Source organism: Amblyomma americanum, chromosome 5 (genome assembly GCF_052857255.1).
Source record: "Amblyomma americanum isolate KBUSLIRL-KWMA chromosome 5, ASM5285725v1, whole genome shotgun sequence".
Classification (NCBI taxonomy): Eukaryota; Metazoa; Arthropoda; class Arachnida; order Ixodida; family Ixodidae; genus Amblyomma; species Amblyomma americanum.
The window spans coordinates 190,577,360-190,587,659 of record NC_135501.1 but is presented as its reverse complement, the minus strand read 5'-3'; the positions used below and the strand labels follow the sequence as shown (position 1 = coordinate 190,587,659).

The window sequence follows — 10,300 nt, the reverse complement described above, 5'->3', positions numbered from 1 at the left end:
TTTAAATCTTCGTTTCTCGTCGTCTGTTTTCGCCTTTCTGTCCCCGGCGGTAGCTGTGCTCAGTTGGTGAGCGAATTATCTTTGCTTGGTGCTCTCTGGTGTGAAGCAGCGTAATACATCATCAAAATGTGGTCGTACAACGACCAAGAGAAGTCCGTGGCCTTGACCTGGCTGTGTGAGTCCAATTCCCTTCGCTTCGTATACGGAAGCAGTTCAGAGTGACATTTCATCGCAGATTGCATATTCGATGCCGGGAGCTCTCGGGAGAGCATTCGAGATGTCATTGAGGGCGCATTCGATCCGGACCCAAGGCTCTCATGTAGGTACGCTGCACTAATGTTCGAACAGGAACCTCAACCGTGAGCCACGCCCTGAGGAGAAAAGGAATGCGGCCGTATAAAGTCCGTGCGCTGCGCGAACTGACCAACTTCGGCCTGACGTGGAGGTTGCAGTTATGCAGAGAGGAACAGCAGCGAATTGATGCTGACCCTGGCTATCTGCAGTTTCGGGTTTTTCACCGATGAGGCTGTGCTCCACCATGACGGCGAGGTGAACAAGCAGAACACGCGAATGTGGTGTCGAGATAACTCAAGGGTCATCATGACACGCCCTGTTCACTCCTCAGGTGTGACAGTGTGGTGCGGGATCTGGAGGGAAGGGGTCATTGCAGACGCTTACTTGCATATGCTGGAAAATCAGTTCCTACCTGAACTCAACGCGAACCATATGCAGAAATAAATCTGGTTTTTCCAACATAACGGCACACCGGCACATTATTCGGCGAAGGTTCGCGACAGGCTGGACCGAAATTTTCAACGATAGATGGGTCGCGGATCCCCAAATATGCCCTGACCTCACCTGACCTGACACCCTGCGATTTATTCGTATGGTGTTTTGTGAAATCCATCTTGTAAAGCACAGGGACACTCAGCACTGTTTGTGAGCTGAAAGTTCACATTGGGGATCCGTTCAGCCGAATTGGCGACTCCATGCGAGAGAATGCCTTCAACGGATACATCAAACGCATTGAGAAATGCACTGAAGCAAATGGCGGCCCCATCGAATACTGAACTCAGCTCTGTCTGAAGCGCTGCCCCGTAAAGGGCCCTTTTCAGTGCAACTCATGATAAAGTTCGACATCATGATATCGTAGCCCTTGACATAAAGACGAAAGCAGACTACGCGAAACGAAGATTTAAACGCTTTATTGCGACAGATGAAAACCGAACTCGTTGAAATTGCGGAAGTGTCGTGCAAGGCATGTTTTCTGTGCTTAACTTTAATTGATTGGATTGGAAAACATGTATTTCGTCAGAAAAGGCAAAATGCAGATGATCCGTGCTAGGAGGCTATCAGTCGACGGCTGACAGCGACCTGAGTAGCCCATTCAATAGACCGGGTTTGAACGCCCAGGTCCGAACTGACCAACACGGCCTCCCATATTGCTCGAGAGTGGGAATTTGTATTAGAGATTCCGGTGACGGCTCCACCTTACAGTTCTACAATATACAGTTCCACCCTAAGTGCCTATTTCGCCACATAGTGTGCATTCCGAGTCGTAATCACCGCGATAGAATGTTCATAATAAGTGAGGAGTCATGAACGATCGCATCTGGAGTCGCCTCCAGGTGGTCTCCCGCTCTTTATTTAATGTTTTGTCTGTAAGGGGGAAGATCCTCCTTGCTGGTTTAAAATGATTAGTAATGTCGTGATATGATGCTAGGCCGTCCTTCGAGAAACTGTCAGTAACTACCGCGTCCCGTGCTCGCCTGACGAATACTCGAGCTTTGATGTGCACCGCTTTGTTACCAGGGCTCCCCGAGTGAGCCGTGACCCATATCAACTAAATAGTTCTAAGTTTTTTGTTTGACCCAATATGTTCACTGCTACCAGAGAAATTATGCCCCTCGCATAATTGCATATGGTGAATTTAGGGTCGCAGCTTCGGCGTTAATGATGGCAAGGGTGATAGCCGCCTCTTCTGCCGTTTCTGAGGATCTCGTTTTAGTAGTGCTGGAGACTATCATTCTGCATTGCGTGTCCACCGCCGCTAGTGCAAACGCTTGTTTATGTGGGTATTCTGCGGCATCTACATATACCGCTTGTTCATGTTGGCTGTACATTCTATGTAGAGCTTTTGCCCTACCTTTCCTTCTTCCCTCGTGGTGAGCAGGATTATAGCCTCTACTTCGGCTTTTCCGCTTTGTCTAATTTTAGGTATGAGAGTGCGTATACAAGCCTGTTTGGCACAAATGCTTATACTATTCTGCACAGTTCTTTCTCCTTCACTCTCGTCCTTTTGTTGGCAATTCGTCTCATTAGCCTTACTGTCAAGTTGACGGTTGTCTTGAACCTTTCTATTGCCTCCTTAATTGTTCTTCCTGAATTGGCTGAAGGCAGAGCCCCAGGATTCTTATAGTTTGAACTTCCCTTACAGGCATCCCTTCCACCAAGATGTAAAGTGGAGGCGGCGGTTTACAATTTTCTGTTCGACGGCCTCTTCGTGCGTCTCTGACTACGTATAACTCGGACATTCGTGACGTAGTCAAGAAAGTGCTTTTGAATCGACCGCGCAGCCTCCTCGCCCTCCTCTTTAGAGGGCTCGTTTTTCCGGTGGCTGCGAGATGGCGTCACGAGTACCATTGCTGTAGTGTTCCTGTATATACTCCCTGCGGGAGCATATATGTATATGTATATGCTCCCTGCGGGAGCATATACATATACAGGAACACTACATTGCTGTAGGGTGCCTCGATGCCCGGCGCGCCCATCGAGGCACCCTACATTGCTGCGAAGTCTTTCGGTTTTGTTTCGCCGTCGCCGCACACGATGGCGATTTTCGAATAACCCTGACCGAATCAGTCAAGTACCCCACCTAAATGTATTATAAAACAAAACTAACCACCAAATATAATCTCTGTGCAATATCTGAACCTGAGCAAACGCGCGGTTAGGCCTAGAATTTTTTTTTTAATTTTATGATTGGCGCTACAGTCAGCACAATTCGTTGAGTTACCTTAAATAGTGCCTCAACGCCATGACCTGTCGTGCTTCACAATAAAAAATAATAAAGAATATAATTTTGCTTGAGGTCAAAAACACTTTTCACATCAACTGAAGTCGCAAAAATGTGACCGTTCAGTAGCGCCATTATTAGCGTCGCACTTAACAAGCTATGTTATCTATGCAAGGTCTGGGGCATTTTCTCTGTGGGGTACGCAGTTAGTAGCAGACAGCAAACAGCCGAAGGACGGAGGTGAGTGTTTACATGCCCCGTTTCATGCCGATAATGCGTTACACTGTTACACTTATTTAAAACGCGCCTTGCATTGGGCGAACTTTTACGCTGCAACACTGTATAGACATAACAGTAATGGCTGTGAGTAGATTTTATTATAATCAGCTAAACATCATCACACTCTTTTAGGTGGTCCACGTGAGTCGAGCAATGGATAACGTACATTTCATAAGGACGGGCATTCTTACAGGTGAGTATTAGCGTGCCGCAAAAGTGTTTGCAAGTAGTACGCAAAAGAACCAACACTAAACTTACTTGCCTGAAAGTACGGGACGTTGACGGCGTGCATCAATTGCTCACGCTCACAGTGGCGTTAGAGGAGCACTATCGTAATAAATTTCTAAAAAGTGCGTTATTTATGATATAATGCTGGATTTAGATGGAATTAGAGTGTACGGAAGCTAGGTTTGCCTCTGAGAACGCAGCACAACTTTTTGTTGGCTGAGAGTTAAGCACAAGGGGTTGGTCTTATACTGCTGTTTTTTGCTTTTTTCAGTCAGTGACAGATGCTCCCAAGGCCAAGCCGAAGACACCAGTGGCAGAAATCTGGAAGAAATAGTCAACTCAAAAAAGCTGTGTGTACAAATTCCTATGCTGATTTGAGCGTTCATTCGTCCTGGCCTTGTTCGCTTAATTTATTTACCGTCTTGTCCCGTTTCAGAATAAATGGGTTGGTAGCGATACGACAGTGTGTGCCAGATGATGCTGAACTGATCAAGGTGACCAAGCAACGAATTGCTGTTTTTATTTCCTCTGCATGTCATTCTGTGACTCAGTTTAAGTGTGCTCACTTGTTCGCAGAGGACACTTGTAAGCTGGAGTGACGTTGAGAAACTTGACCTCATTCTGACAACTGGTGGCACTGGCTTCTCAGCTAGAGACGTTACACCAGAGGTAGGAGGCAATCATTTTTTTTTTTTTGCTTCAAATTGTTTGTCACATGCAATAACACTGTTTTTCTGTTACAGGCCACAAGAGCAGTTATAATGAAGGAAGCTCCGGGCATCACAATTGCGATAATTCAGAAGTCGCTGAGTGTCACACCAATGGCAATGCTGTCAAGGCATGTCTTTCTCATGCGCTTTGTCTGGCCTTTGTTGGCAACGCGGCCTATTGTTTTTTGAAAGTGTACAACTTGCTCTTGTGATTCTCATCAGGCTAGTTTGCGGCATTCGGAGCCAAACTCTCATAATTAACCTTCCAGGCAGCCGTAAAGGAGCGCAGGTGAGCTTGAGGAAAGATTTCGGATATGTGTTGGCAATTCTTAATAGGTGCTGATGTATCCTTACAGGAGTGCTTCGAATTTGCTAGTCCTGCTATTCCACATGCTGTTGACCAGCTACAAGAGCGAAAAGCAAAGACGGATAAGCTCCATGGTTTGATATCGGTACATTTATACTGTTCTTCCATATGTATTGAACTGTGGACACTTGCTCGTATTGCACGAGGAAATATATGCCTGTGCTCTGTGTCTTGCCTTTGGAAAGACGTACCTCATGCATTTCATGCATAACAGGACCATGTTCACACAATTTTTATTTGGCACTTACCGTACTCTCACTTCCAGTCTTTTGTGACCATGCAGACTTTTGGTTAGCAGCAAAATCGGACTGTTGAGAGGAATTTTGTTGTAGCTGTTTCATTTCGGGGCTTAAACTGACACTCCTAACTTCTCATGCTTACAGCAGTCTGTACCTTCAGCTTCTGCAAAGTTCCATGGTGAGCAGTTTTATTCAGACTTGCCTGAGCAGTTTGGTTGCACACGCTTATATTGTTGCTCCTTTATTAAGGATGTCAGTGCACAGTCGAAGAACCGCCCAACACCACAGTTGCCTCTCGGCCAAGGCATTCTCCATACCCATTGATATCCGTTGCCGAAGCTCAAGCTATTGTCACAGACCTCTGCACTGAGCTGGACACGGAGCTGGTTCCATTTCAAGGTAACCTGACAGCAGTTTGTGGTCAGAGCAGCGGGCTGACTGAGCACTTGAAATATGTTTGCAGTTGCTGGCGGACGAATATTGGCAGAGGACGTGTATGCCTCGGATGCCCTTCCGCCATTTCCGGCTTCGATCAAAGATGGCTATGCTGTTATCGGTAAGGCTTCAGAGTGAGTATGTGGAGTTTTCTTAAGGGACCAGCTGGTGACGTCAAACTGGACAGGCACAAAGGGTGCAAGATACTTCTAGTTAGTTCCGTCTCCGCAGCACTGACGTACCACTTAAAAGTCATACAGTATGTAATTTCTAGAGTTCAAAGTTAATAAATCTCATTCAGTTCCAACATACATTCTTTGCATGGCAGCATCAGATGGTGACGGACCGCGGCAGGTGGTGGACGCAATACCAGCAGGTTCCAATGTAAGCTCTGCTCATTATAAGAGTTTGGTAGACTGCATTTTGCACGAAGCCTGACATATCCATACTTTTCTTGGGTGCTCTTTTTAAGCCTGCGCAACAAGTTAAACCAGGGCAGTGCGCAAGAATCAGCACGGGGGCACCAGTTCCCGAGCCCTGTGATGCTGTCGTACAGGTAGAAGACACCGAGCTTGTTCATGCCTCAGAAGATGCAAGTAGACAACCTTTGTCAATTCACTCTTCGTATGCTGTAATCAACTGTGCTGCCACAGCCAACTGACTCAGCGCCGACTGCATTTTGCTTTGTCTTTCTAGGGTTCCCAGGAAATTGAAGTGAACATATTAAAGGCTCCTACTGTTGGACAGGATATTCGGTATGGACAGGACATTCAAAATTTCCATCACATTTGGGAAGTATAATTGTGCAACAGTTGAATGCATGGTTCAGTTTTTACTGGTAAAAAGGGAGAGCAGCTTTACGGAAGGAATCGTCAAAAGCTTCATTACAGCTGGTGATCTAGCATGTACTTTTAAGGCAGCAATTACAGGTAAACAGTAATTATTAACAAGAACATGCAATATCTGTACATTTTGACATAGAGGTTGATGTCTAATTCATGTTAACTGGTTGCTCATCCATGCAGGCTGAAACGATAGTATAGTGCATAAAGTGTGTTTTCTATGTCATCCTCTAGGTTCTCACTCCTGCCCAGTAGTATATTCTACTTGTCGCTTGGTTGTTTAAATAGGCTCTGAGGAAAGATGTGCAAAACCAACTTTCCTCAACCTACCTCTATTTTGTTGCACGTTCCAGCCACTGTGTGAATTTCTGTCACATGCATGCCGTATTTTGAGCAAAGTTAGTGAATTCGCTTGTGATTCTTTTACATGTGCAATCCATAAGAGTGATAAATTTGAAATGCAAGAGCTACAATGCTGGTAGCACCTGTTTTTTCGTGTATTATCCTGTTAGTTTGCACTGCCTTGAACCTAAAGATAAGTGGGGGGCATCTAAAAATGCATGGAAAAAAAAAAGCTGCTTTCATAGCAACAAAGTTGTCACATCCTGCAGCTGAATTACTGCAACTGAAAGCATTACCAGTATGTAATGAGATAAAAATTACAAATAACATCTTCCAGTGTGCAGCCGTAAGAGTGAAGGGAGACAATATTACCATGGTCACTTATGTGGGTGTAGTAGACTTTAGTTTTACAAAAATCTCTGAAATTCTTAACTCATTGAAAGAAGTTGCGGTTTTCTTGCATGAAAAGACAGTGCAAAACCATAGGTCAGTCTGGCAGAATTCTCACTTATTTATACTACTTCATAATTCTAGCCTTTCCAAGTGTAAATTGCGTGCATATTGTGAGGAAAAGGTTAAATGAGGGAAGCAGGCCAAGCTGAATAGCAGCAGGAAAGCAAAGCAGCATATGAGAAAGTTCCTCGTGTACGTATCTTTTCTCGCAGGAGGGTGGGATCAGACATCAAACAGGGGCAGCGCGTCTTGGCTCGAAAGACCAAGCTGGGCCCTAGTGACTTGGGCCTGTTGGCCACTGTCGGAGCAACCAGTGTGAATGTGTACAAGCTGCCTCGGGTAGCTATCCTCTCCACTGGAAATGAGGTAGTACCGATTCTGTTGTGCAGGACTGCTCTGGACTAACGTGCGTTAGAAACTGGGCACTGCTTTTGTCATCTCAACAGGTGGTGGCTCCAGGCAGTGCGTTGAAGCCCGGGCAGATAAGGGACAGCAACAAGACAACCCTGCTTACATTGCTGGAAAAAAACGGATTCCCAGCACACGATGCCGGAATCGCACGTGATGAGTATGTCCTAGTAACTATCCTAATTCCATTCTGTAGTGTACAAGTATTGATGTGTGGCTGCTAACCACCTGCAATTGTGAGTGCTGTCAAAACAAATACAGGTACCTGGGAAGGCACGTCGAAGAAATGTCAGTGAATGGCTAAACGGGAGGTCTGTAACCTGGCTGTATGTATCTAAGAGGAAGGAGTCCAGCCATTTGCTACCTGTGCTGACTTGCCTTTCTTCTCGAGTTGTGTGCATGTGCAAAAGCTTTTAATTAGTGGATTTTAAATGTCACAGCAACATTAGGTTGTGCTCATGGTGACCTACCAAAACAGTAGCCACCAAGCCACTGCAGCAGGCACAGCAGACCTTGTTTATGGTGACATACACCTATGCTTCGTACGCACTACCATAACTGCACAGTCAGTGCCCGACTTTTTTCTATTTTTGCTCTATGTTTGTGCGTGCATTGTTTTAGACTTGTACTATTTTGCCACTAAAACATATAGAACCTGCTGGGAACCTTGTCCAATGCAAGTTTCCTTTTAAGGTGGGAGCCTGGTCCTGAAAAAAAAAAAAGATTGTATTAATGAAGTCACAGTTAAGAAATCTTCAGGGAACATGTATTTTTGTGTGCCAATTCTAAATATGTCATTTAATTTCACGTAAAACAATTCCTTGAGCACTTGTGTAATTTTTATGCATGTATTTTGTGAAGAGTTTTGAAAAAAATTTGCTGCGGGAAACTTGCTGATAATTATGCCATTGGGTTCTCTTGATAACAAGGGATGCAATAAGGGTAAAATTGTCTTCATGCCTATCACAGAAATTAAGTTATAGGGTTTTGAAGTTGTTGCTTCAAAAATGTGAAGGAAAGTGTGTATTCCTGTTTTTAAAGTGGCAGCTTCACTATCCTATAAATTAAGTTCTGTGATAGCCAGGGTTATAATTTTACCCTTATTGCATTCCTTGGTATCAAGAGAACCCAATGGCATACATTTCAGCGAGTTTCCCACAGCAAATTTTCTTCAAAGCTCTTCGCAAGATAATTGTATAAAAATTACATAAGAGCTCAAGAAATTGTTTTACATGAAATTAAATGACACATTTACAATCAGCGTGCAAAAATACATGTACCCTGAAGATTTCATAACTATGACTACATTAATAAAATTTTGTTTTCTAGGCCAGGCTCCCCCCTTAAAAGCAGCAAGGTTTCGGAAACGGGAGTATGGTGGCGCTTTGCTGAAGCCATTTGATAATGGTTGTAAAATTATGCTTTCAGGTACGAGGACCATGTTAACAAACTAAAGGCTGCTTTCAGAGTTGCAGATGTGGTTGTTTCATCAGGGGGCGTCTCAATGGGAGAAAAGGTGAAAAAAGCTGCACTGTCTGAACAATGTGGTGTGATACTGATGTGTCAGTATCATTTTTGCAGGACCTTCTCAAGAAAGTGCTGATCAAAGAATTCTCTGCCACCATACACTTTGGACGAGTCTTCATGAAGCCAGGGTTTGTAAACCAACTGATAGCCCCATAGCAGTATTTCGGGAGATGCTCTTTTCACAAGTAATGCCATTTGACAGGCAACAAGTTCTGTGTCAACCGACGATGCATTCATTGTGCATGCTGGAAGATCCTAGATGCCAGTGCCGAACAAAAATGCACACTGACTAGCATTTCTTTGCAGGAAGCCAACAGCATTTGCATCGCTCAGCTATGACAACAGATGCAAGCTAGTCTTTGGTCTTCCTGGCAACCCTGTTTCAGCAGCTGTAACCTGCCAGCTTTATGTTCTGCCCGCCCTGAGGAAAATGTCTGGACATGTTGCTATCTACCCAACATCCATCAAGGCAAAGGTGTGTTGCACCACAACCAAAATGCAGTTGAGTTCCGAGTCTGAATAGGCTTGACGTGTGCCATCGTTTAATCAGCCAACTGCAGAGCAGGATTTTAGATAAATGAGAAGGCAAGGTAAGGCTGCACAGACACTGACAAGCTTCTTCACATAACATCAGCCACCGAAATCATGTTTTAATTTCATAAAGGGGCAAGTGTGAACATAAAAAGACAGAACACAGTGGAGGCTACGACCACAGGCACTCTGAACATTGCTGTATGGTCTAACCTCGTTATAATGAAATAATGGATATAACGAAGGAATGACAATACTGCTTGGAAGCGCGGTCAACACAGGCTTTAACAAAGGTATGGCTATAAAGAAGTAATAACGCCTATAACGAAGTAATGAAGTTGTACATCTAGCCCGAAGTTGTACTGTGGTGATGGAACAGTTTAATGGCACAGACAAGGTGAAGAAAGGACACAACACGCTCTTCTCAGTCTTCTCTCAGCACTAACCAAGTTTTATTTGACTGCTTGTACAAAAATAACCTTTTTAGGTAACTAGGCTATTTTATCATCCCAGCTTATATAGCCCAGATTGAGTAAGTCGGTATCATAACCTTCTTTGCCCCCACCCTCCCGACCTCACTGCACAGTTGGCCGATGACATAACCCTTGACCCACGCCCAGAGTACCACAGGGCTGTGCTCACCTGGTCTGAGGATTCGCCACTTCCTGTGGCCAAGAGCACGGGAAATCAGATCAGTAGCCGGCTACTCAGCTTCCAAGGAGCCAACACTTTGCTTGTGCTTCCACCAGCCACGGCTGAAAGGCAGACACTTCCAGCCGGAACCAGCGTGACTGCACTTGTCACCGACATGATATGAAGAATCACCAACACTGAAGCTGCGCATTTACGATGCATTTAGTATTGTATTACCGCAAAGACTTACTTTCTTTACATTTTCTATTGCAATAAACTTCCTGAACAGA

General features: G+C 44.7%; 1 protein-coding gene across 2 annotated transcripts; it reads left to right on the top strand.

The window, feature by feature from the left end:
• Window positions 1-3,158: 3,158 nt before the first annotated feature.
• On the top strand, window positions 3,159-10,300 carry cin (Molybdenum cofactor synthesis protein cinnamon). 2 transcript variants are annotated; one of them, XM_077666262.1, is made up of 20 exons: window positions 3,159-3,256; window positions 3,428-3,488; window positions 3,795-3,873; window positions 3,960-4,017; window positions 4,100-4,192; window positions 4,267-4,361; window positions 4,456-4,522; window positions 4,590-4,685; window positions 4,987-5,017; window positions 5,089-5,238; window positions 5,303-5,395; window positions 5,603-5,658; window positions 5,747-5,866; window positions 5,971-6,029; window positions 7,124-7,277; window positions 7,358-7,479; window positions 8,748-8,835; window positions 8,901-8,974; window positions 9,153-9,321; window positions 9,964-10,300. In XM_077666262.1, the coding sequence occupies exons 2-20, from the start codon at window positions 3,449-3,451 to the stop codon at window positions 10,192-10,194; spliced, it is 1,875 nt and encodes a 624-aa protein (XP_077522388.1). In that variant the 5' UTR covers window positions 3,159-3,256; window positions 3,428-3,448; the 3' UTR covers window positions 10,195-10,300. The 2 variants fall into 2 exon arrangements, with proteins under 2 accessions (XP_077522388.1, XP_077522387.1); XM_077666261.1 differs by having other exon boundaries at window positions 4,984-5,017.